This window comes from Rhineura floridana, chromosome 7 (assembly GCF_030035675.1).
Source record: "Rhineura floridana isolate rRhiFlo1 chromosome 7, rRhiFlo1.hap2, whole genome shotgun sequence".
NCBI lineage: Eukaryota > Metazoa > Chordata > Lepidosauria > Squamata > Rhineuridae > Rhineura > Rhineura floridana.
In genome coordinates, this window is record NC_084486.1 from 47,769,495 (window position 1) to 47,797,078 (window position 27,584).

The 27,584-nt window shown below is 42.8% G+C and overlaps 1 protein-coding gene across 4 annotated transcripts in view; it reads left to right on the forward strand.

Annotated features, from left to right (window-relative positions):
- Nucleotides 1–27,584, forward strand: part of TNKS2 (tankyrase 2) — a 52,856-nt gene that overhangs the window by 9,981 nt on the left and 15,291 nt on the right. Inside the window, exons 6-19 of one of the 4 annotated variants that reach the window (XM_061635477.1) lie at nt 2,822–2,916; nt 4,376–4,442; nt 5,622–5,808; nt 6,566–6,687; nt 10,175–10,309; nt 14,152–14,243; nt 15,002–15,080; nt 15,456–15,627; nt 16,507–16,586; nt 18,330–18,475; nt 19,530–19,695; nt 21,253–21,472; nt 22,399–22,508; nt 27,363–27,551. In XM_061635477.1, the coding sequence (XP_061491461.1) occupies nt 2,822–2,916; nt 4,376–4,442; nt 5,622–5,808; nt 6,566–6,687; nt 10,175–10,309; nt 14,152–14,243; nt 15,002–15,080; nt 15,456–15,627; nt 16,507–16,586; nt 18,330–18,475; nt 19,530–19,695; nt 21,253–21,472; nt 22,399–22,508; nt 27,363–27,551 (1,860 nt within the window). The remainder of the gene's footprint in view (nt 1–2,821; nt 2,917–4,375; nt 4,443–5,621; nt 5,809–6,565; nt 6,688–10,174; nt 10,310–14,151; nt 14,244–15,001; nt 15,081–15,455; nt 15,628–16,506; nt 16,587–18,329; nt 18,476–19,529; nt 19,696–21,252; nt 21,473–22,398; nt 22,509–27,362; nt 27,552–27,584) is intronic. The other 3 variants (XM_061635478.1, XM_061635480.1, XM_061635479.1) reach the window with 3 other exon arrangements.

The window sequence follows — 27,584 nt, forward strand, 5'->3', positions numbered from 1 at the left end:
AGGGGTTGATCTGGCCCAGCTTTGCCCACCTGGATACTCAATGCAACACCAGCACAGGCTGCAGGGACAGGGGGGAGGAGTTGCTGCGGTCTACAGAACTTCCATCTCTGTCACCAGGAAATCACTCTGTCTTGGAGCTGGCTGTGAGGGCCTGCACCTGGTGTCAGGGCGAGGAGACAGTAAACTAGGGTTGCTGCTGGTGTACTGTCCACCCTGCTGCCCGGCAGCTTCTCTGACTGAATTGGCAGAGGCTGTCTCAGCTGTGGTGTTGGAGGAGCCCAGAACAATAGTGCTGGGTGATTTCAATGTCCATGCTGAGGCTGCCTCCAGTGTTCCGGCTCGGGACTTCATGGCCACCATGATGACCATGGGGCTGTCTCAAGTTGTTACTGGCCCAACACAAAGGGCAGGGCACACCCTCAACTTGGTCTTTGCTCCAGATGGAGGAAGTGGTGGTCTGGAGATAGTGGGGGTGGATGTCACCTACCCTGTGGAATTCCTTCCCTTTGAATAATAGGCAGGTGCCATCTCTGCTATCTTTTCGGCGCCTTTTGAAGACTTTCCTCTTTCAACAAGCCTTTTAAGTTGAGACCTATCCCAGTCTGCATCTGTGTCAGAATTGTTTAATATGTGTTTAATAATGTTTTTAACCCTTTTCTAAATTTGTTTTTTTTAAATGTTTTTAATGCTGTTTTGTTTTAATGTGTTTTAGGATCTGTTTTTATGATGTTTTAACGTGTTGTATTGCTTTGTTTGCCGCCCTGGGCTCCTGCTGGGAGGAGGGGCGGGATACAAATTAAATAAATAAATATAGAGATGCATTGGTTTGTATTGCCAAAATGCCTGCTGTATCAGTAGTATCACTAGTGTGTGAGGTAATCATTAATAACTTTCTATAAATTATGGGGTCTGAACAGTAATCAAAATATGCTGCCCCTTGTACCAGTTTACACAGTCCTCTATATGTTTTTATAGCTATACAAGAGGCGGAATATCAATTTTAATTCTTTCTGTGCCTCACTGTGCTATCATCAAATGTAATTTATTTGTTGGAAGAACCTCCTAATAAAATGGATTGGATTCAGACTTAGCATTCCATGGATAGAAAGGCTCTGTCTGTCTATGGAAGGCTTTTGATCCAGCAGAAGAATCCTGCTGCCAGAGAGTGGGGGAGGTGATTTTTTGCTGATTTCCCCTCACCCTGCCACCCCCACTACCATCTCCCGCACTGTTCTGGGGGGTCCACCAACCCTCTGGAGCAGTATGGGGAGGTGGCGCTGGAGATGGCAGAGGGAAGAGAAATCAGCAAAAGTTGCATTCTCTTCCCACCAGTGGGAGAAAAGTCTAGATTCAACACTATGCTCTTAACTAGTAATTCTTAGTGAAATCCTGAAGAAAAACACATCTATTAAACCACCAAAGACCAGGGAAGAGAAGCACAAGTTATATTAGCAAGCCTCCATTTCACATACTGTACACGTGGTCTAGAAATCTCATGAGTTAGGATCATTTGGACAGTGCAGTGGTGCGTCTTGGCAGATTTACCCAGTAAATTACACTCACACAGGTCTTAAAAATGGGGATATTGTGTATTGCAGACACACAGAATCAAAATATACACATTTAACATTTCAATGGGGAATGCTCATGAACAATGTATATCTGTTATGGCAGTGGATATAGCTCTTTAGATCCTCCGTGGCGCAGAGTGGTATGCAGCGGTAACGCAGCTGAAGCTCTGCTCACGGCCGGAGTTCGATTCCAACGGAAGGAGGAAGTTGAATCTCCGGTAAAGTGTCGAGGTCCACTCAGCCTTCCATCCATCCGTGGTCGGTAAAATGAGTACCCGGCATATGCTGGGGGGTAAAGAAAGGCCAGGGAAGGAACTGGCAATCCCACCCCATGTATACGGTCTGCCTAGTAAACGTCGCAAGACGTCACCCTAAGAGTGGGAAACAACTCGCACTACAAGTGCGGGGATACCTTTATCTTTATAGCTCTTTAGTTGAGAGAATTCGCTAATGAATTCTAACCATGACTGTACTAACACACAAACATACTCTACCCACATGGAGAAGCAGGCATGCAAGGCTTTTGAAGCAGCTTTGGAAAGCTGGGACCCAGAGGTAGTGCAGGAAAAGCAAAGCAGGGTAAAGGTCAGACCCCGGTACTGTCTGGGACCAAGTGATTCAGCAAGAGTGATTTCAGGCAGCAAGTGGAACCACACAAATGGAATTAAGAGGGATCAGAAGCTCAATTTCTATACCCTTTTGGACAAAAGTTTCAAAACAAAACCCAAAATCAAGGAGGTGTCATTCCTCTTTTCCTCTTTCTAGTATGGCATGGCAAGATGGCTGGGTCCCCACCCTGATAAGATTTTCTTTTTTTTAGTTGGTGTAGTCTCCTTGGTTATCATAATTGGATTTCAGGTTCAAATAACGGACCCAGAAGGGGCAACCTATTGTACCGATGGCTGATTGGATTTGCATTGTAAAATGTTGTGTCCTATGCAACACCTTTTCAACTCCTGGAGCTACTTTTTCCATCCGGCCTCAAGCAGCCTCCTTGCAAAGTTAACCAAACTGAAGCCATTTTTAAAACAATGTAGGCAAATACTGGTGTGGAGTGTTTCCCAGGCTCATATAGCTGGCGGCCTGCCAACAGTTAAGAACTCATCTGCTAAAAGCTTTGAGGGAAACTTTGTGTGATATGCCAGAGATGGTGTAGAATGTTTGAACTGATTTTTTAGGATTTTTTTAAAAAGAGAAGTTGCCTTCTAACTTTGTATTTAATTGTTTGATTTATTTATTTTTATTTGTAGTCAACTCCATTGCACTTAGCAGCTGGCTATAACCGTGTTAAGATTGTGCAGCTCCTCTTACAGCACGGAGCAGATGTGCATGCTAAGGATAAGGGGTAAGTGTGTTTTGTAAGATGATGATGTGGTTTTGCAGATTCTGTTGAAACAAGCGGATTTTATGTCTGAAATGGGCATGCCGCAGCTTATAGCTCTTTATTCCAAGAAAAGGCCTACGTAACTGGGCCTTTCAAAACTGAATCCAGAAGCTCTCTTTGGGCAGTCACTTTACTTGAGAGAGTGGAGGTGCAATAGCAGACAATAGCACCCCCTCTGGCATGTCATCTTTGCCATTCTTTACATTCCTCCATGAGTTGAAGGGCAGTCCTCTGATGCATGTAGGGGTATAAAGACTGGCAAAGGTGTCATGCTGGAGGCAGCAGGACTTGCTAGCCGCCTCCACTCTCACATGTATGATTTACAGTCATGTGAGGAAAATGAATGGCTGAATAGGGCTTTAATTAGGTAGATGAACAAAAAAGGGTAGGTTTTAACATTAAGTTGCATGAGTACTGCTTGGATTCTTTCCTCCAGTATGTTGTGCTTTGTTCAGTCATGGGATTGTATAACTACAGCATTATGGAAATGTTTTCCCTCAAACTTCCTGAGTGGCATAACCTTACAGTGGATTATCTTCAATCAGCTGCTGATACTTATTTTTTACAATATTAGTCTCCAGTGCCAACCGTTTGTTTGAAATCAGACTAACTTGATTAAGGCTGCAATCCAATATATGTCTACTCAGAAGTAAGCTCCACTGGGTCCAGTGGGACTTACAGGTAAGTGTGTATTGAAAGCCCCCCATTTGAAGAACAGGAATAGAATTATTCATTACATAAAAATAAACAGGTATCTTCGTTATACTTTGAGTAGCATTGAGCCTAATAATGTTGTAGTTTTGTCCCAAGTTTCTGGTTTTCCATTTTGTTAGATCAATGTTTGGACTTTCTACTTGATAGTAATAATGAATGTTTTTTTAAAAATGGTTTTATTTTGATACACAAACAAAAATTTTTTTTAAAAAAAAGCTAGTTGTCAAAGTATCAGATTTATAAATACTACCAGCAATCACTTAATTCTTGGTTCATGGACATAATGCAATTATATTGAAAAAGCTGATTTACAAAGTTTATAGTTAAATTATATCTGTATTCCTTAATTTATAATGTAACTTGTTGATGGGAGGAGGACCATGTACGCAACAAAAATCATCAATTAAATTATAGGAATAGATCAGAGAAATCAGCTATTTGCAGAATCTTATTTTTGTGGTTGTAATTTTTCTTACGATTTCCATATTTTCAAGGCTGCCGAAGATGGGGGATAATGCATATCATTCTGATCTATATGTAAAATAAAGGCTTACGCCCTGGGCACCTTCTGGAAGGATTAAATTTAATTAATCATCATCATAATTCCTTGGTTTAATTATGTCACTAATAATGAATTGTGATTGATAATAAATTTCTTGAAGGGGATTTTGCAGTGTTATTTATTGAATTTTTTTGTTGTTTTCAGAGATCTTGTGCCTCTGCATAATGCCTGTTCCTATGGTCATTATGAAGTAACAGAACTTCTAGTAAAGGTTAGTTTCTTAATTGTGTACCACTTTTATAGGAAAGCTACTGTAGTTTTGTTTCATTTTCTGTGTACAGTGTTTTTAAAAAGGTATTTTGAAAATTACTTACTACCTAGATCAGTATGCATACTGTTCAATACATAACTCATCTTATACTAAAAAATTATTGAAGAAATTGTTGAACTGATTTTGGTTAGGGCCTGAACTTCTGAAACTGCTAAACTTACATTTGTCAACTTCCAATATTGGATCAAGTAAAACTACTTTGCTTCTGATAAAAACGTCTCATGAGATGTTAAAAGTAAACATCACAGTTGAGACTGCAGGAAACCCAAAAAGGAAGAACGTGGGATTAGGAGAGTGATCACACAATGAAGATACTGGTCTTCTGAAATTAATGTCACTAAATGACACTAAAGTCAGGATAATTCAGACCATGGTATTCCCGATTTCTATGTATGGATGTGAAAGTTGGACAGTGAAAAAAGCAGATAAGAGAAATATCAACGGATTTGAAATGTGGTGTTGGAGAAGAGCTTTGCCGATACCATGGACTGCAAAAAAGACAAATAATTTGGTGTTAGAACAAATCAAACCGGAACTATCACTAGAAGCTAAAATGATGAAACTGAGGTTATCATACTTTGGACACATAATGAGAAGACATGATTCATTAGAAAAGATAATAATGCTTGGAAAAACAGAAGGGAGTAGAAAAAGAGGAAGGCCAAACGAGATGGATTGATTCCATAAAGGAAGCCACCGACCTGAACTTACAAGATCTGAACAGGGTGGTTCATGACAGATGCAACTGGAGAGCACTGATTCATAGGGTCACCATAAGTCATAATCGACTTGAAGGCACATAACAACAACAAACATTGGCCTTAAAGACTCCTTGCCTAGTATGTTATAAGATTGCTCCCAGAGTATTGGTCTTGGTTTTGGAAACCCAAGTTCACATCCCCATATTGGTAAACACGTGTCTTGTCTTGAAGCCAAACTGTCAGTCTGGGCTCTTTGAAGGAAAGATGGAGTACTAATATAACATTAAGAGCTATAGTCCATGTTTAGATTTTTGTTTATGGAGTAATGTTAAATGAATCATGCCTTCCCTATGATGTTGGAGTTATATTTTTAGTATTATCTTGGAGGAAATCAAAATTTGTTATCTTTGTCTCCTAGCATGGAGCATGTGTAAATGCAATGGATCTGTGGCAGTTCACTCCTCTGCATGAAGCAGCTTCTAAGAACCGAGTGGAAGTATGTTCTCTATTGCTGAGCTATGGTGCTGATCCTACACTGTTAAACTGCCATAACAAAAGTACAATTAACTTGGCCCCAACACCTCAATTAAAAGAACGATTAGCATGTGAGTACAGAAAATAAGAGATTGCATGGGAAGAACTGATGAATATTTTTTCCAGTTTTCACTAGGGAGCCATGCTTTGTAGCCAGCCATTATTTGTGTTACCCATTACCCCTGCTCCTCCCCTGAGTCCTCTGGTACACACAAAATAAGAGGCAAGACCCTGCCTCTCTCCCAAACATAGAATCCACGCAAGGTATGGGGTTCATCTACAATTTCATGTTGCAATAAAATCCAGAGCAAAGCCAGGCATAAGACTGTCTCTGAGTTTGGAAATAGTTCTAGCATCACTTTGAGAGTGGTAGATGGGTTCTGAGTTTTATGGGTATCTATCCCTTAAAAGCATAAATTGCTTCTCACTAGTTGTGAATGATAATGAAGGATCTTTGGTGTCTTATTAGAATGCAGCCATGACATTTTTTTTAGAGGCCTCACTTATTTATGACCACACATGGCACCAAGCAATGATTTCACTAGTCTGTACAGGGTGTAGTATTAAGACATTTTAAGGCATAATTCTCAAGACTAGGTATAGTAACTGACTAGCAAGAAGACAAATTTACTGTACTTCTGAAATTAGAAGAATCATTCTGCATGATTTCTGAAAAATAAGTCTTAATAGAAAACGGTGTGGATGCTTGTTTGAAAGTTTTATATAGTATATATAGTAGTTAGGTAGGAATTCTGTTCTAGCAGAAGCAAAATATACTTGTGATAATTCTTAAGACCTATGTACCATGAAACTTGTTTTCCCTTCTAGATGAATTCAAAGGTCACTCACTGCTCCAGGCTGCAAGGGAATCTGATGTAGGTCGTGTAAAAAAGCACCTCTCTCTTGAGATTGTAAACTTCAAGCATCCTCAGACTCTTGAAACTGCCTTGGTAATATGTTGAAGATACTTTCCAGTTAACGTTGTGTTGTGGCTAGGGGATGGAATCTGCCCACAGCCAATTCACCACCAATCCATTCTGTGCCCGCCCATCCTTGCCACCATGGAAACGGAAGAGGCAGGAGAGGAGCGCCCCCCCTCCCCGAGCAGAGGCCTCAGCAACAGCCTCCTAGAGCAGGGACAGATCACAGAAGAGGAAGAGGAGGTGCCACACTGCAGGGCGAGCAGCAGGCTGGGATGGGGGGGGGAATCTGCTTCATTCTGATTGTGGGGGCTTGGAATTAAGCAGATTATTTGCCCAGCCTGTTGCATGCCCCACGTTGTGGTGCCGCCTCTTTTGTTTCCTTCTCCATGGTTTGGCCCTGCTGCGAAGGCTGTTGCTTCAGCCCCCTCTGTTGTTCAGCTGGGGCAGAGTCCTCTCCTGCCTCCTTTGTGGCAGCGGGTGGACAGGCACGGATTGGACAGATGGCAAATTGGTGGCAGCAGCTGCAGGTTCTATCCCTTGCTGTGGCTAAGCTAAGCAGGTGGAATAATATCTGCATTAGCTGCACGTTGCTTTGGTGAAAATGGTATTGCTTCTCCTTTTAACCAGTGTTAGTAGCCATTTTAACATGCATTGTTATTTTTTAGATTTCCCCCATCTATTTGTTGATAGTTTCTTAATCCTTTTGGGTCTTTCCTAGAATACTAATTAAGGAGAAGAGAATAAATAAGATCTGAGGAATGTTGTAGGTCAGAGTGGGGAATTAGTGCCCTGTGTGGCTTCCTTATCTGGTCCTCAACCTCCCATCCTTGCCCTCTTCTCCATGCAGCAGTTGTTCTTAAAATCAGCCTCCCATTTGAGCCAGTTGCCACACTGGGGTGGGGCGCATTCTCCTACGCATGTAAGGTAACCTAGTGGTTGAAGGCAAAAAGATGCTGATCAATGTTTTCTAAAACCTCTGGACTTCCCTTGGCTTTATCAATCAGTTCTTCTTTCTGCCTTCACCAGAGTAGTTGCTTTGTGTGTTCTCTGCTGTCAATTTGACTGGTTTATGCCTGTATTACTGCTTTATTTTGATTCTTTCCTGTCACAGTTTCCTTACATGTTTTGTCTTCTTCGTTTTCCTGTGTTGAAAAAGGCTGGTTTTTTCCCTCCCTTCCTTCGCAGTGTTCAAATTTCCCAGCTGTCTTCCTTTTTTGTGGCACTGTATTTTTCATGTTTTCATTTATAAGAGTGGTTTCTGAATTCACACTGTGTTTGAACTCTGTTGCTTAAGCAGCTCCTGCTTGTCAGCAGCTTGCCTGCCCACCATTTTAAGTCTCCTGTTTTGATGCAGCTTGTCAGCAATATCTCTGCTATTTTGCACCACCATTTTCTGCTGATCAACATTTCAAGCAATTCCCTGTCTTTAAAAGCCCCACAAGTGATAAGCCCATCAGCACATACTTCTGCCACGGTCTTGGGCTATGCTTCTCCCCTCCCTGGTCCTGATTAATCCCGCTGCGAGAGGGGGTGGTCCCTGGCTGCCTGAAAGAGGCAGTAGTGAGACCACTCCTGAAGAGACCCTCCCTGGACCCAGAAAATCTTAATAATTATAGGCCGGTGGCAAATGTTCCATTCCTGGGCAAGGTCCTTGAATGAGTGGTGGCAGGCCAGATCTAGACACCCTTGGATGAGACTGATTACCTGGATCCGTTTCAGTCAGGTTTCAGGCCTGGTTTTGGCACAGAAACACCCCTGTATGGTGACCTCTGTCGGGAGAGAGACAGGGGGAGTGTGACTCTTGATTCTGCTTGATCTCTCAGCAGCTTTCGATACCATCAACCATGGTATCCTTCTGGGAAGACTGGCTGAGTTGAGAGTGGGATGTACCGCATGGCAGTGGTTCTGCTCCTACTTGGCGGGTTGGCTTCAGAAGGTGGTGCTTGGGGAGCATTGCTCGGCACCCTGGACTCTCCAGTATGGGGTTCCGCAGGGGTCAGTTCTGTCCCCCATGCTGTTCAACATCTACATGAAACCGTTGGGTGTGGTCATCCGGAGCTTTGGAGTGTGTTGCCATCAGTATGCTGATGACACACAGCTCTATTTCTCCTTTTCATCTTCTTCAGGTGAGGCTGTCAATGTGCGGTGTCTGACTGCGACAATGGACTGGATGAGGGCTAACAAACTGAGCCTCAATCCAGACAAGACTGAGATGATGCTAGTTGGTGGTTCTTCTAACCGGATGGTGTATGTTCAACCTGTCCTGGGTGGGGTTGCACTCCCCCTAAAGGAGCAGGTTTGTTGCTTAGGGGTTCTCCTAGGACAGCCTTTCCCAACTAGTGGGCCACCAGATGTTGTTGGACTACAATTCCCATCTTTCCTGACCATTGGCAATGCTGGCTGAGGCTGATGGGAGTTGTGGTCCAACAACATCTGGTGGCCCACTTGTTGGGAAAGGCTGTCCTAGAACCATCTCTGTCACTTGAGGCTCAGGTAGCCTCGGTGGCACGGAGTGCCTTCTACTAACTTCAGTTGGTGGCCCAACTACGTCCCTATCTGAACAGGGATAACCTGGCTTCAGTTGTCCATGCTCTGGTAACCTCAAATTTAGATTACTGCAATGCACTCTACGTGGGGCTGCCTTTGAAGATGGTTCAGAAATTGCAGCTTGTGCAAAATGCAGCAGCCAAATTGGTAACAGGGACCAGACGGTTCAAACATATAAAACTGATTCTGGCCCGCTTGCATTGGCTGCCTGTATTTTTCCGAGCTCGATTAAAAGTGCTGGTTTTAACCTATAAAGCCTTACATGGCTTGGGACCACAATACCTGAAGGAACGCCTCTCCCGACACGAACCCACCCATACACTACGCTCAACATTCAAGGCCCTCCTCCGGGTGCCTACTCCAAAGTAAGCTCGGAGGATGGCAAGAAGGGAGAGGGCTTTCTCAGTGGTGCCCCCCAAATTATGGAATGATTTCCCTGACAAGGTATGCCTGGCGCCAACACTGTTATCTTTTCAGCGCCAGGTCAAGACTTTCCTCTTCTCCCAGGCATTTTAGTATGTGTTTTGAAATTTTTTTTAAAGTGTTTTGAAATTTGTATATTTGTTTTTAATGTTTTTAATTGTTCTAAACCGCCAAGAGAGCTTCACCTATGGGGTGGTATACAAATGTAATAAATAATAATAATAATAATAAGCCCTGCAAGTGATAAGCCCATCAGCAAGCACGTCTGCCATTCTCTTGGATTATGGGGAAGGATAAAATGAAATCTGCTGAGCCTGTTGGAAAATCCAAGCTGCTGCTGCTGCTCCCACCGCCACCTCCCACCCATGTTAATTTTCCCATTGCAGCACATCAGATCTCTGGTTATTATCCCCAAATTATTTTTGTGGCGATGGCTATTGATGTGGGCAGGGTGACGTTACAGCCAGCATTACAGCAAATTTCACTGCTAGTTTGCAAGAAAGGGGGGCAGCTTTCAATGAGGCTCTCTTTTTTTCCTCCCCAGTGCATGAACACTGCGGGAGAGGCGGAGGAGGAGCTGAGACAGTGTCAGTGCTTGTGCATGTTAGTAATGAAGACACTCAGAGGGCTATGCACAGAATCTTCAGGGCTGAGGAACAATTGTCTGACAGTGAGAGAGGTCAGACTCTGCATTCAATTTTTTCCATTCAGTCCTCACCTGAGGACTTTGTGGGGTTTTTGGATTCTCTGATGACCCAAACCTAATATCATACCAACACAGCTCAGGCCCAATGCCTCTACCTAGGGATGCAGGCTGGGGGGGGGGTAGTTACTGGAGTGCAGAATCAAGGTCTCCATTCAGCCATGTATGTCTCTATCTGCATTTTCTGCTACAGTGGGTCTCCCACAGGTCATCCAGGCAGACTGCTGCATTGCCATCACTACAGTTGTACCTCAAGATGCTTCAGCACCTGAGGGAAGTCTTGTGGACAGTCTTTCCAAAGACATAGTCACAAGATTTGAAATTGCACAGCTGCCCAGGTCCCAGCACAACATACTGGAGGAAAGAATCCAAGCAGTACTCATGCAACTTAATGTTAAAACCTACCCTTTTTTGTTCATCTACCTAATTAAAGCCCTATTCAGCCATTCATTTTCCTCACATGACTGTAAATCATACATGTGAGAGTGGAGGCGGCTAGCAAGTCCTGCTGCCTCCAGCATGACACCTTTGCCAGTCTTTATACCCCTACATGCATCAGAGGACTGCCCTTCAACTCATGGAGGAATGTAAAGAATGGCAAAGATGACATGCCAGAGGGGGTGCTATTGTCTGCTATTGCACCTCCACTCTCTCAAGTAAAGTGACTGCCCAAAGAGAGCTTCTGGATTCAGTTTTGAAAGGCCCAGTTACGTAGGCCTTTTCTTGGAATAAAGAGCTATAAGCTGCGGCATGCCCATTTCAGACATAAAATCCAACGCTTGTTTCAACAGAATCTGCAAAACCACATCATCATCTTACAAAACACACTTACCCCTTATCCTTAGCATGCACATCTGCTCCGTGCTGTAAGAGGAGCTGCACAGTCTTAACACGGTTATAGCCAGCTGCTAAGTGCAATGGAGTTGACTACAAATAAAAATAAATAAATCAAACAATTAAATACAAAGTTAGAAGGCAACTTCTCTTTTTAAAAAAATCCTAAAAAATCAGTTCAAACATTCTACACCATCTCTGGCATATCACACAAAGTTTCCCTCAAAGCTTTTAGCAGATGAGTTCTTAACTGTTGGCAGGCCGCCAGCTATATGAGCCTGGGAAACACTCCACACCAGTATTTGCCTACATTGTTTTAAAAATGGCTTCAGTTTGGTTAACTTTGCAAGGAGGCTGCTTGAGGCCGGATGGAAAAAGTAGCTCCAGGAGTTGAAAAGGTGTTGCATAGGACACAACATTTTACAATGCAAATCCAATCAGGGGCCGTCTTCAGAGCTTTGTGGGAAAGTGGAACAACATGAGCCTTGCAGAAAAATACCCTCACCTTGGTCTTCAGACCCATTCAAAGCAACCAGGCTTCAGGAGGCCATCCAGCATCTGTTACATATATCTGCAATAGAGCCAGTTCCACTCAGGAGAGGTTCCAGGGGGTGTATTTCCTTCTCTTTGTGATGCTGAAGAAACATGGTTTGTTCAGAGTGGTATTGGCTTTAAGTTGCTGAACAGCTACATCAGGTATCGCAAGTTTCGGATAGAGATACTGTTGCCCATCAAGGAAGCTCTGCAGCAAGGAAAATTTCTTTCCTCCATTGACCTTGAAGAGGCTTATTGACATCTTCCCATTTTCCAGCCACGCAGGCAGTATGTCAGGTTTGCAGTCAACTTTCAGTACAAGGTTATGACCTTTGATCTGTCATTGGCCCCCAGGGTATTCACCAAAGTCATGGTTGCCCTGGTGGCCCATCTCAGGCTGCAGGGGGTACAAGTATATCCTTACTTGGATGACCTGATAATTCAATCGCCATCCTTATTGAAGGCATGGGAGGACATCCGGGTGATGTTAGTGTGTCTTAAGGATCAGGGGTCTCTTGTCAACCAACAGAAGAGTTACCTGCACCCTACTTGGAGAATAAACATCTGAGAGCTCTCTTCTGGCAGCCCATTTCCCATTCTGTTCTGATGAGGTCCTCCATGGATCTCCTAGAGCTAGCAATGCCGCTTGGCCTCATGGTCTTAGTGATGCAGACAACTCCATGGGCAAGACACCACTCTCGACCCATGCAGTGGGCACTTCTCCCCTTCCAAAGCAATATAGCTTCTTGTAATTACTGATGGGTGTACCTGTCTCAGCAGGTGTGTGGATCTCTGCTTTGGCGGATACACCGGGTGTGTGTGTTCTGCTTCGATACCCTGCAATGACGATAGTAGCCACAGCCAGTCTTATCAGGATGGGAGGCCTTATGTGCAAGCCATATGGTTCATGGAGTGTGGCGGAAGCTTTTCTCCACCAATGCTCATTGTACCGTCAAGGAGGCGCAAGATCTAGGGATCCATAGGCAGAGGCAACAATCCTTCTTGATTGGGCAGAAAACCATTTGGACTTTGGCTGCATTTACACTTAATGTTGCTCTGAATGAAGTATGCAGAGCACCTAATGGGCCACTCCTAATACCTTTATTAAGCGCTACAGGATTCATTTGTTTGCCTCTGTGGAGACGGCCTTTGGGAGGAGGATGCTTCAGCACATTCTTCCAGGTCATTAGGCACCCCAGCTATACTTTTCCCGCCCTGCATGGGTCAGCTTGGGTATGTCCCACCTGAGATCATCTTACATGCATGGGAGAAGGGACCTTTGGTCTTACTGTTAAACATGTAAAGATGACCTCAGGGCCACTCCCTTTTGCAGGCTGGGCTGCTGGGGTTTTCTGTTGTCTGTTTTTTCATTATATTTACTGCAGAGAGTGCATCTGGCAGAGTTTGTGGACATGGTCATTGATCATTTGTATGAGTGTTTTTTGGCTCATCATTAGAGAACTGATTGATAGAGCCAAGGAAAGTCCAAAGGATTCAGAAAACATTGCCATCAGCATCTTTCTGCCTTCAACCACTGGGTGGAGCTCATTACCACCTGAGGTCATCTTTACATGCACATAGAAGGCCATTCCATGGTAAGATCAAAAGTCCTGTTTAGGAGGGAGTGTTAACCCACCCGTTTTCCTGCACTGTGACCCCTCCATATGGCAGTAAAGCTTTTTTTAAGCCTAGCTGCTATATGAGAGGCAACCTAAAGGGAGTTTACTGGAGAGAGAAGGGCAAACTCTTCACCACCCCAAAAATTACCCCCAGTGTGGCAGTTCAACATGGAAAAAGCCTCCCATGTGACTGTAATGTAAACCTATGGAGATTGTGGCTGTAGAGGCTTAACCATTCCCAGAGGCATTCTCCATAAAGATCATACCTCCCTGGAAATTAGACCTGAAAAAAGTAAGTATTTTTTCAAGCCTAGTGGTGGGGTGGGTGGTTGGATATTCATGTGAAGAGGAAACAAGCAAAATACTTCTTGTGGTGTTTTAACCAATCATATTAGTTTCACTATTAAGGCAGACAGCTACATCTTGCAGGAAAGGGATGCAGGATATAAGGAACAGACTGCTGAAAATGAAAAGCTTTCTAATGTTGGACTTAAAATTACAAGGTTTATGAAGTATGATGGGGGAAAACAGGTGAAAATTAGATGCCTAACTACTGTTATTTTTTTTAAAAAGGAGTAAAAGCTATAGGACTTGCACCAATAAATTAATATCAAAACTCCTGGTCTGTGCTTACAATGGAGAAAATAATTCTCAAGATAAGTTGACTCATTACATATTACAAATAGGCGAGTTACTTGCACGTGTTGGTGTTTCACTGAGATTATATCTCTGTCAGTCTCAAAAGTCTTGAAGGTCTTCCATATTTTCATGTGGTTTGGTTTTATTGTAAACTGATGAGCAAATAATAAAATCATTTCATTATTTTAATAGCACTGTGCTGCTGCATCTTCATATTCCAAAAGAAAACAAGTCTGTGAACTGCTATTAAGGAAAGGAGCCAATATCAATGAAAAGACAAAAGAGTGAGTTAGATTTCACTTTACTTTTTTTATTTCATCCTTTTTCCAAGCAACTCAGGACAGCATTTGTGGCTCTTCCTCCACTTCCCCACCATTAGTTTAAAAAGCCAGCTTCATAATTCATAGTTTTGAAAGTGGCTTTTTAAAAAACTAAGCAGTTTGTGATAAACCATGATCTCTGGTACAATCAGTGCATCTTTCTTACGGTCAATGACCTGAAAGATCTGACAACAGAAGATAGTAAAATTAGAAGAAAGTGAACCTAAATGTGGAGGAAGTCCTTCTGGCCATGTGAAATGAGGATAGGGAAGAGAGAGGTGAAGCTTCTGGTTTATTCTAGCTTGCATGCATGGTATTAACCCTTAACATTAGAATGCGTCCACTGTGTGTAACAAGCCAACTTCAGTCTGTGGTTTATGAAGCTGGCTTGTTGAAACGAGCTGTAGTTAATGTCAACCATAATTCCAGGTGCATGGCAAAAGGTAGTTAACTCATAGTGAAAGCTTCTGAAGTACTACCACTTAGATGTGCAGGAGGAAGGAAGAGGCCAAGGCTTTGCTGCAGCTGTTTCTGGCTTATGTACATTATGTTACACTTTAGCATGATGCGCACATGTGGTCACCGACTTGTCCAAGGCCACCCAAAGAGCTTCATCTCTAACTGGGGATCTCCTCAGTCATAAACTGATACTCTAGCCATTACAATGTGCTCTGCATATCAATAATCAGTCTAAGGAAACTCAAAACTATTTTCTTTTAAAGCTTCCTCACACCTCTCCATGTGGCATCAGAAAAAGGTCATAATGATGTTGTTGAAGTAGTCATGAAACATGAAGCAAAGGTATGAATTGCTTTTAATCAGGTGTATTTTCATTCATAATAAAAAATTAAGAGAATTGCAAATGTACACGTTTTATAACTTCCTCCTAATAATAATAACCTTCAAGCATATACTTTTTGTTATTTTCCTGTCATATTCTTGCCACTATATAGAGATTGAGATGAAGATTCTTGGCAGTGTTTCAACTATTCTACGGCTTTTGATAACTAGCCCATCTTTCCTGTAGGAATTATAAGAGTTTTGTGAGCAGAAATTTTGGAAACTAACATTCTACATTGTAGTTTTAAAAAAAGTGGATTCTTTACAGATTATTCTTGAAAAAGGCATCGTGCTCAATTTTTTATGATATATTTAACGTTTTGTGATAATCTCTAGGTCAACGCTTTGGATAATCTTGGGCAGACATCTCTGCATAGAGCAGCACATTGTGGCCATCTGCAGACATGCCGCCTGTTATTAAGCTCTGGGTGTGATCCATCAATTGTGTCACTGCAGGGTTTCACAGCTTCACAGATGGGAAATGAGAGTGTTCAGCAACTATTGCAAGGTAATACTTTTTATTTCAAGATCTCTGCTTTTTCCCTTGTACTGGCTACATTGCCATCATTTAGAAATTTCACTGTTGGAACTGAAGGAGAATTGATTTGTATGATTTGCAGCTGTACCAGCAAAATTTATTGCACTACAAGCTGAAACTAACAGTGAAACCTTCATCACTTGCACCCACAGATTCTTCATCTGAAGAAAGTGCAGAAGGAATTCCCAAACAGAAATAAACATTGTGGTCAATTAATAATGGCCTTTTTTCTTAGAATAGGTACAAATGGGTTCGCCTAGCTTTTTCAGGGTAGGGTATATCAAAATGTTAAGGGGGAGAGATTTGTCACTCTCCTTTATATGCCCCCCCCTTTCCAGGTTTGAGAGAAAGAACATAATGACCCGTTCTTTTCTTTCATTCACCTCACCTGCGAAAGTTCTGTCTATAGTATAAAATTGTGTGTTGCAATAGCTACTATAATTGGCTCTTTCATAATCCTCGGTCATTCAGCTGGTGGTAATTATCTGGCAGTTTCTATATATTCACACTGTATACTGTAATTAATTCAGGGAAGTATTTAAACTTTCAGTCAAAATACCAGGTTCAGTTCTAACAGAGTGTATCTCATTTTGCATTAGTAATAGTTCTACACCTACCTGTTGTGCTAAAGATGAGCCTGTCTAGTATTGAGATTGCTAGTAGAGTTGGTACATTCAGACAAATTGCAAATTCAGCCTTCTGTCTAAGATACAGTGGCTACATTTTTATAGATTATGAGAACCTAAACAGTTACTTCTCTATCTAAGGGTTAGTATTAATTACTATTTTTAATTGTCTACTTTGTTATTTAAACTTAGTAAGTAGTTTATATTTTCATTTATTTTACAGAGGGTGTCCCTTTAGGCAATTCAGAAGCAGATCGACAATTGTTAGAAGCTGCAAAGGCAGGTGATATGGACACAGTAAAAGTAAGTTCAAAAGTGATTATACTTTTTTTGCCCTGAAAAAGATAATGTCTATAAACTATGCAGCTAATTAGTGAAGTTTGTTCTCATGTCTTTGGAGATGAGAAAATGTTGAAAATTAGATGACTATAGAGAATGATAAAAATGTAAAGAAACAATCCTGTGCTGCCTGAGAAGCCATGGGATGCAGATGCCCCACCGGTGAAGAGGGAGGCCCACCACTGAAAGTCACCCCAGTGCAGCAGGCAAAAGTGTTGCCACCATCTCTGTATGGGCAGTATTCTGTGGGTGGGGACCAAAAACACTGTGCTGGGGGGAGGCCATAGGTCCATAGGATTCTGAGCCCCCTTGTTCTCCTGGCACCCCCCCCCAAAAAAGGGGGCAAAACAGTGCCAGTGCTGGGGCTGGCATCATAATTTCCCTCCATTTGAAATCAATGAGAGGTAAAATTCTTCTAGATACCAGAAAAAAAGAGAGCCTCCCACCTCCCATCCTGTCCCTTGCTCACCAGCAGGGCTTTGGATGTGGTAGTTACTCTACCACGGATATGCATGAGCAAATACAATACAGATTGTTGTGCTCAACATGTGAATGTGGGTTAATATGCCTCTAAAATGAGCTTTCTCCTGTGATGTCATACTGGACCCAGGTGGGTTTAGCTCCCTCTAGTGCTCAAAGGCAGGAATGTAGTTGCCTCTCAGGAAACCTTTAACCAGCTCTGTCCAACCCAGTTATGTTCCTGCCTTTCACTTGAGGCAGTAGCATAGAAATTTGCTCTGTATTTCTGCTTGCTTCCTGAGATTGCAGGCTTGGACTTCAGTGTCTGTTTTCTGTCTGTCTCGTGTGTGTTCAGAACCGTATTCAGGATCCTACTTGTTTTGCCAAACTTGTTACTTTCTCTCTACAGCATCACTTCCACTTCTAGATTTCAAGATGGGTACTGACCTCCTGAATGCTATTTCATAGTAAAACAAAAGCGTAGTAGTATCTAGATATACATGTGCATATTGCCTGTTAGTCTCAAGAAGGATGGGTATCATGTCTTGAAGTGCAGAACATAGTGTTAAAGTGTAAAAACTTGTGTGCTTCGTTGTCAATATTTTCCCCAGAAATTCTTTATCGTTCCCTTTTAAAGAGATGTTGCACTCTACAGATATTAGAACAATTTCTATTTGGTGTTGGCACTTTGAAAAAAATGAGGTCAGTTACACGCATTAGCAGTTCCTCATATTTGCCTTGTTCACTCAGAATTTATATAAGCTACACTATTTATGAATGAGTCATTTCTGCTCATGACTGGTCTCCTAATAATAATAACCCTTAGATGGTAGAACAAGTTGCCAACTCTTCACTGCATAATCTTCTGAATAATACTGAGAAATTCATGTACTCTTCACGTATTAGGAGATTTGAAGAGAGTCATGTTGATAAAGATGTAGTTGCAATCAGCATTGTGCTTTCATTGTTACACTTGAGCTGTTAAAAAGAAGAGCACAGGAACTCATGGATAAACCAAGACAGTTTTGCACATGAAGTGGAAAACCCAAATAGTAACACCTCTCAAATAACAACTTGCTGCCTCTTAATGGATATGTGAGGAAGCTGGCCATGTTGAAATTTCACTTGCAAATTACACTGTGTCATGAAGAAACTAATAATCAGTATGTGCAGAAGGTAATTGTTTAGCCCTTGTGTTTTGTTTTCTTATGCCAAAAATATGCATCTCAACTGTTTTGTGCTCCACAGAAGTTGTGTACAGTACATAGTGTGAATTGCCGGGATATTGAAGGGCGCCAGTCCACACCGCTTCACTTTGCAGCAGGATACAACAGAGTGTCTGTAGTTGAATATCTTCTGCAGCACGGTGCTGATGTTCATGCAAAAGACAAAGGGTAAATATTCCATTACAGAATGCATAGTGAGTGGAGAGGATAGAGGAGAGGGAGGAAGACAATTATCTATTTCTCGTGTCTGTGCTTGACACATGGGACAGATCCACAGTGCATTTAAAGGACATCCAACACATACTTAAAGCATATGACTTCCCCCAAAAAATCCTGGGAATTGTGGTTTTCCCCTCACGGAACTACAAATTCCCAAGACCTTTACATTGTAGTTTCCATTATTCTTTGGGGAAGCTCATTTGCTTTAAATGTATGGTGCTGACCTGCTCATGCATGTTAGCTAAAGAGTGCTTTTTTTGGGTGGGGGGGTGCCTCGAATGTTTCTACCAAAATTAAGCACCGCAGGGTATCATTGCTGACTTTACCCCCAGCCCTGTAGCCTTTTGTTTGTCATCTGAGGTCAATGCAAGTATATAAATAAGGCTTTAGCTGCCACACAGAGTTATATGGTCCCTCAAACATGTATCAAATGTCTAGGAATACCAAAATTCAAGTCCCTCTCTATACCTTTTACAGTTTAATATTTGCAAAACCTGAAACCACCAAATGCTACTTTTGTCGTGTTATGATGTCACTATGTAGTCACAATAACCTTAGTTGGTACTTCTGACTGATACCGGTTTCAGAAATTACATAATAAAATGTATGATGGCTGTATCCTTAAGCAATATATGACTAAATTAGCCTTCCCCAAACTGGGGCCTACGCTGCTGACAATTTGTAGCTCAGAACATACGAAAGGCACCAGGTTGGGGAAGGTTGCTCTTATCTAATGTAGCTAGAGGCAATGTTAATTAAAAGTATCTGGATGAATAAAGTATTAAATCAATCCCCATACTAACATTTAATTACATGTGCTTAGTTTTTCCTTAGGAGTTCTGAAATATTTTGTTTCTTATAGTAGTTATACTTACTGTATGATTAGGTCAATCACTAAAAAATTGCGGTAGTTTTTAAAGATATTGAAAATGTTAGACGGAATTTAGATTTCCTGCTGCCAGAATGATGCAAGCATTGATGGATGTTCCCTTAATATTTTCAGAGGTCTTGTCCCTTTGCACAATGCTTGTTCTTATGGACACTATGAAGTGGCTGAACTTCTTGTTAAACATGGTGCAGTTGTCAATGTAGCCGATTTGTGGAAGTTCACTCCTTTGCATGAAGCTGCTGCAAAAGGAAAATACGAGATTTGTAAGCTTCTGCTGCAGGTGTGTTGCATGGAAAGCTGAAGCATGTTTCAGCTTCATTGGTTTTCATTTGGTGATATTAAAATTGTATTTAAAGAAACTATTTGAATTAATCCGTGGCATTTATTAGGGATGTGTAACTACCACAAGATTCACCTTGTATCTGTAGCATTTAGAAGCAAACTGATCTGTTTCAGATCTGCTCTGTGTCATTGCAATTCAATTGTTCGAGTCCAAATCTGATTGTTTAAACTTGTAGTTCTCTTTCATCTGCATTGATTAGGATGGGGAATCTAAAAGTCTCTATAACCTTTTCCCCTTTTCACACAAGTGGATGAAATTTGCAAACATCAGAGCCTCTCCAGCGTGTATTAAGCCTAACAAATGTAAGGAAGATCCATCCAGAGGGTTTCATGCAGGGAACAAGAACATATTATGTATATTTATAGACCACACTTCCATCTACAATATCACAAGGTGCTTTTAAATCTAAAAACACATTACTACAGTAAAAACAATAAAACATTCAATACATTAGCAAAAGCTGACTGGCAAAGAAAATCTGTTTTCGTTGCTAACTTTTTTTATTTTCTGCCAGAATTAGATTCAAATTCCAGGCACGGTCACCCCTTCTGAGGGGGATGAAGCCTGTCAGATTTCAGAAAGGTGAAGTACATCAGCTCTCCCGCAAGGCCAGTCTTTATCTTTTTGGGGTAGGGAAACAGAAATTGCATTCCCTCTCCTAGGTTTTTTTTTGGGGGGGGGATCAGTCTGAAAACGGGGGACAAGAGAGAACTGCCCTGGGTAAGAAACTTACCAAAGTCCAGACAAATAGGTCCAGGGGCTACATGAATCATTATTTAAAAATACTGGAAAAGTCATGTTTGGGTTTGTGGGGATTTTTGTCACTCTTTCTGGAAATATCTTCTGTAAAGAGAGAGCACCGTGCTTTTCAATAGTTTGTTAGGAAGCAGAACAATCAGGAAAGTAGCAGGCTATCCCAGTAGTCTTAACTCTGCCACTTACGCCCTGTTGCTATCACAGCCAAAACCTGGAGAAGGATGACGCACATGAAAAACAGCTCTGCTTATTTACTTCATCCTCCAACCCCAAATCACTGTGATTGAAGTGGCCTCAGAAAATAATTCACTGCAACTAAGAGCTAGACCTGTCTGTCAAAATAAAAGATCCCTTCACCTCTCAAGTACTGGGTACTTCCCTAATCAGCTTGGTTTCATTTCTCAGAAAAGAAAAGCAGGAAGGGGAAGGTCATGTATTTAACATTTTGGAAAACCAATGAGGTCATAGAGCAACTTGGAAGCTTAGGGGGGTCCCCTATCTTTTTCATCCTTGTTAACAGTGTGATCCAAGTCAGGAACATGGGATCATGACCCAAATCACCTGTTTTGCCTCATTATTCAGGGTGCACAGAGAGCTGATGCATACCCTAGTATATAGTAAATATTTGTTAATAGAAAAAAATAGGTCGGCAATGATACAAATGCTAGATGTATTTCTATTTTGCGTGCTGTGTTATTTAAAGCTAATGGATATGTGTGGGTTTTTTTGTGAACTTAGCATGGGGCCGACCCCACAAAGAAAAACAGGGATGGAAATACCCCATTAGACCTTGTTAAAGATGGTGACACAGATATTCAAGATCTCCTTAGAGGGGATGCTGCTTTGCTGGATGCTGCAAAAAAGGGCTGTTTGGCTCGAGTGAAGAAATTGTGTTCCCCTGATAACGTGAATTGTCGTGATACACAAGGCCGACATTCCACTCCACTCCACTTAGCAGGTTGGTGTTATATTGATGCATTTGTAACTTACCTTGAATACTTTCCAATTACTTCTTAATAATTTTAAAAGTGTTCTTAAAGTAATTTGGTTGTAGTGATTACAGCAGCCGAAGGGAGATCCTGAAACCAATCTATCTCTTCTGCCTCTCCCCCCACAGTCCCCTGTACCCTCCAAAATGGCTATTTAGTACTATTTAGATAAATAACAATGGGTTGTATCCAGTCTTTCTTTTCCTTCGCACCCCCCTTCAAAGCCTCTCCAGTGGATGGGGCCCCCTGAAAAACATAGGCTGTGTAACCCAGAATTGCAATGCAAGGGGGTTGAATTTGGGTTCAGGGATCTTGCAAAAATCCCTCCACCTGATTTTGAGGGACTCTTCCCTCACACTCAAGTTCAGTGCAGTGCATCCCACGCTGTTCAAAGGGGCCTCCCTGAATCTCTGGAGGGTGTGCAGGGGGTGGGGAGCAAGAGATTAGATATAACCCATTGAAATTGTCTAAATAGTGGAAAATTGCAAGAGTGACTGGTGACTATGCAAGTCCTGTTTCTGTTTCTCAGCTTTGTAAACTTGCTTTAAAAATGCCTCATTTAGGTAGGTGGATGGGTGGATGTGCAGCTGCCTCATACTCAAATCACATCATTGGTCCATCTAGTGCTAGTAGTACTAATGGGCTATACATTCTCAGGATCTTGGTCTTTCCCATCCCTGCTTACTTGAAGTTCTTTCTTTTGAGAGGTAAAAGGTTGAATATGAAAAGTTCTGTATGCGAAGCTATGAGCTATGGCTATGGCTATGGCTTTTCAGTTCAGAGTAAACCGATAGTCTTATATCAGTATAAATCTATCCGTGGGTGATAGATTAATAATTCTTTTTCAGATGACTTTATAATCCATTAAAAATGTTCTTGTCTTGCTATCTGTTAGCTGGCTACAACAATTTGGAGGTTGCAGAATATCTGTTACAACATGGAGCTGATGTAAATGCACAGGACAAAGGGGGTCTAATTCCTCTACACAATGCAGCATCCTATGGGGTAAATATGTTAATCATTTTAAGCTATAGCAATTCTAGAGCTATATATTAGCTTATAATAGGATCTGTTTTATGATCTGTTTACCTTTTCTGTCTTACAACTCCATCCAACCTTCGACTGCTGCTGTGTAATGCCAGGTCTGTGTAATGCCAGGTCTGTGGTACAGAAAACAACACTCATCCATGATATGATCGTGGATGAGAACGCAGACCTGATGTGCATTACGGAAACTTGGCTGGATGAGGCCTCAGCCCCGGTGCTTGAGGCCATGTGTCCAGCCGGGTTCCAGTATGCGCAGCAGCCGAGGGTTGGTAGGCGGGGAGGGGGAGTGGCAGTTATCTATCGGGAGTCTTTGATTTTTGCCAGACCCCCTCTCCACGAGACCAAGTTTGTTGACTGCATGTACTGGAGGTTGGGCCCAAACGGCAGTTTAGGGATTCTGCTTGTGTACCGCCCACCCTGCTGCACAGCAGACTCCCTGACTGAGGTGCTCGAGGTTGTCGCTGGTGTGCGGGTCCTTTCCCCCAACCTATTGGTTTTGGGGGACTTTAACCTGCACGCCGAGGCAGCTCTCATAGGAGCTCCTCGGGATTTCATGAAAACCATGACTTCCTGGGAACTGCACCTTAGTAATACGGGGCCCACCCATGTAGCCGGTCATGCTCTTGACCTTGTGTTTGTCTCGGGAGGGGAAGGAAGTGCTCTGAAAATGGGGGCTGTTGTTGTTAACCCCGTGTCATGGTCAGATCACTATCTGGTAAACATAGATCTCAATGCCGCACACCCTCCGCAGGGGACAGGGACCTATTAGAATGGTCCGTCCCAGGCGCCTGATGGAGCCTAAGGGATTCCTGAATGCACTGGGAGACTTGGAGTTGTCTGAAGGTCGCCCGGTCGAAACCCTGGTGATGGAGTGGAATAGGGAGATCATCGGGGCAACAGACTGGGTGGCTCCGAAACGTCCTCTCCCCCTGAATAGAACTCAGATTGCACCCTGGTATACACCACGGTTGCGGGGTCTGAGACCGGAGGTGAGACGACTAGAGCGCCGGTGGCGGAAATCTCGCTCCGAAGACGATCGGACACTGGTTAGAGCAGCAATTGCAGCCTACCAAGTGGCAACAAAGAAGGATTTCTTTGCTGCCTCTATTGCGTCCGCAGAGTGTTGTCTCAGGAGGTTGTTCCAAGTGGTCCGAAGCCTGGTTGGTCCAGCTGTGCAGGAACCCATGGAACATTCTAAAGCCTCCTGTGACATATTTGCCAAACACTTTGCTGATAAAATTGAGCGCCTGAAGAGCACGATTCCGTATACTGTGGATACAGGAAGTGTGCCAGAGTCGGCCAGCTGCACTCCAATCTGGTGGGATCGGTTTCAGCCTCTTTCCTCTGAGGAAGTGGACAAGGTGCTCTCTACTATGAGGCCGACCACTTGTTTGCTTGATCCTTGCCCCACATGGGTTGTAAAGAGAAACTGAGCGAAGGGATCAAGGCAGTGGTGAGTGCTTCCTTAGAAGAAGGTGCAGTGCCATTAGCCCTCAAGGAGGCGGTAATAAAGCCCATTCTGAAAAAGTCCTCCTTGGATCCCCAAGAGTTGAACAACTTTCGCCCAGTTTCTAATTTACCATTCTTGGGCAAGGTGATCGAGCGAGTGGTGGCCGAACAGTTACAGACACACTTGGATGAAGCAGATTATTTGGATCCATTCCAGTCGGGCTTCAGGACTGGTCATGGAACTGAAACAGCCTTGGTTGCTCTGGTAGATGATTTAAGGAGGGCGTTGGATAAGGGAGAACATGCATTCCTCGTCCTCCTGGATCTCTCAGCGGCTTTCGATACCGTCGACCACAGTATCCTTTTAGATCGCCTGAAGGGAATGGGAATAGGGGGCACTGTTTTACGGTGGTTCCGTTCCTATCTCTCAGACAGACATCAACGGGTGGCATTGGGGGATGAGGTTTCAGACCCTTGGCCTCTCAATTGTGGTGTGCCACAGGGTTCTATCCTCTCCCCCATGCTATTCAACATCTATGTAAAGCCGCTGGGAGCCATCATCAGGAGATTTGGGGTGCGGTGCCACCAATATGCGGATGACACTCAGCTCTATCTCTCGTTTAAGTCCTCACCAGAGTTGGCTGTGGAGACCATTTCCAAGTGCCTGAAGTCAGTAAGTGAATGGATGGGAGGAAATAGGCTGAAACTAAACCCTGACAAGACCGAGGTGCTGCTCGTGGGAGACAGGAGAAGGTTGGGAGATATAGACCTGGTGCTCAATGGGGTAAAACTGCCCCTGAAGGACCAGGTCCGCAGCCTCGGGGTCATCCTTGACTCCCAGCTGTCCATGGAGGCTCAGGTTTTGGCAGTGAGCCGGGCAGCTTGGTATCAATTACGGCTAATACAGAGGCTGCGACCCTACCTTCCTGTCCATCTTCTGCCACGGGTGGTGCATGCCCTGGTCTCCTCTCGCTTAGACTACTGTAATGCGCTCTACGTTGGGCTACCCTTGAAAACGGTCCAGAAGTTACAGCTGGTACAGAACGCGGCAGCACGTCTGATTAAGAACAGCCGTCGCCGTGATCACATCACTCCGGTGTTAGAAGATCTACACTGGTTACCAGTTGTTTACCGGGCCCAATTCAAGGTGTTGGTATTAACCTTTAAAGCCCTAAACGGTCTCGGCCCAGCTTATCTGAAGGAGCGCCTCCAGCATCAACAAATATGCCGCCTGACGAGATCAGCCACTCAAGACCTTATCTCGGTCCCACCAGTGAAAACAGCCAGGCTGGTGCGGACCAGAGAGAGGGCATTTTCAATTGTGGCCCCCACCCTCTGGAACTCTCTCCCTTATGATCTTCGCCATGCCCCCTCCCTGCCAAGTTTTCGCCAAGCCTTGAAAACCTGGCTATTCAGGCAGGCCTACAAGATCCCTGGGGTAGCCTAATTTCATCGGCTATAGCTGTAGGTGGTTTTAGTTTAATTTTATATTAAAGTTCTTGGGTTATATGTGTGTTTTATATGTTGTATTTTACTTGATTTTGTACGCTGCCTAGAGTGGCCGCTGACACGGCCAGATAGGCGGCCTAGAAATAAAATTTATTTATTTATTTATTTATTTTTAAGTTGGACATAGATTGGCATAGATTGCCAGATTTGGGATATTAAACATTAAATACATGAGACTGTTTTGCTGTGGTTATTTTAAAAGAAAACCACGTTTTGCATTTCTACTTCCTTTTCTGACAGAAAATGTACGGTACTTGAGACCCACATTCAGACAACATTCTCTCCCTTCCCTAACTTGGGGTAGGAGTGGGAATGGGCCTCCGGTATTGAATTAAAAAAAATAGGGAAGCCCCTTATGCCCTTCCAATTCATGTGATAGTTTAGATGTGAGAGACAAAGATTAGGGACAAGATTAAACCATCTCTTACTTTACTTTCCCAATCTGATCTTTGATTCTAGAGCAGTTTGCAGCAATAGTAGGCCCATAAATTTGAGATATCATACGGGGGACTGTTCCTTGAAATCCATATTGTGGCTCTGTGCATCAGATTTATATGATGAGTTATATGATTTTGCTAATGCTGTGAATGAAAGAAGTGTGTGGATACACTTGAATGTTCACTTGTGAACACAGATCTATACAATTCTGTTATTGTAACAGCTTCACTCAGCTGATAACAGCGAAACGTTTTTCAAAAAATGTACACTGTGCGTTGGTTGGGTATGTACACTGTGAAGAGCCTCCTAGGCTTGAAAGTTACATAGCACAACAAAACTTCCCCTGTTTCCTGTCCTGTACACCCCCTAAATCTGTTCTAGGGGTTCCCACAACCCCCTGGAACAGCTTTGGAGAGGGTGCAGGGCACACACGGAAGGGGGGACTCCTGTTACGCAAGTGGAAACCCTTCCACTGACAGGACATGTTAGTTGAATACCACCCATTGCCTATTTTGGTGACCATTATAATAGGTAACCTTCACAGTGTTGTGAAACAGCCATGGTGTTAAACATACTGGTTGTTTACATCTAATTATAATATACATACAGGTAAAGGATTATATATAGAGGGATCTAGGGTTTAAGACCATGGAGTATGAATTGGAAGCTGTTGGCTCAAATTTCAGCAGAGGCTATTGGGTGCCCTTAGGGAAGAAGCTATTTCTTTCAATCAGGCCTCCTCTTCTTTCTCCCTTTTCCCCCTGGTCAGTCTGTATAGAAATCATACTAACCTACGTTCAAAAAGAAAGACATATCTCATATAACATCTTCCAGAACTTGTGCTTAGATGCGATAGTCAGGTTTCTTCCAATAGAAGGAAGGTTAATTTTTTTAAGGGCACAAGTCTCATGTAACGATAAAAGTGTTTAGTGTTTTATTGTAGTCTGGGAAACCTGAATCCCACTGTAGTTATTCTTGATCCCACTTGATCTCTTAACACTGGATGAAAACAATGTTGCATTTCAATCTGAGAATACCTCAAGAGCTTGCTGGTGTCTGGCAGATAAGCTAGTCTTTCCTCTTGTCCTGCTAGAGAAGCAGCCTAGAAGTCTGCAGCCATAAACCTTTGAGGAATCATTTGCATCAGTTACTCCCGTTACACAGTGACTAATTTGGATACAAGACGTTTGAAGTGTCCTCTTCCCACAGCCTAAGCTGCTAGCCAGAATAATTTCTAGTGAAAGAAATAAGATCTAGCTAAAGAATGTATGCTAGACGTTTTATTGTCCTGAACCGACCCCTTTGCTTTGATGGAATGTATTTTGCAACATTCACTTTTTAGGAAATCCAAAGGAAAAGTACATCAAGGTATTTTTTCCTGAGGGGTGCACTACATAAATGTATTTTATTTTCCAGCATGTAGATGTAGCAGCTTTACTTATAAAGTATAATGCGTGTGTAAATGCTACGGACAAATGGGCTTTCACACCTTTGCATGAAGCAGCCCAGAAAGGAAGGACACAGCTTTGTGCCTTATTGTTGGCACATGGAGCTGATCCTACTCTGAAAAACCAAGAAGGACAAACGCCTTTAGACCTAGTCACCGTAAGTGATGGGATTTTTTGAGAAGTTTGTATA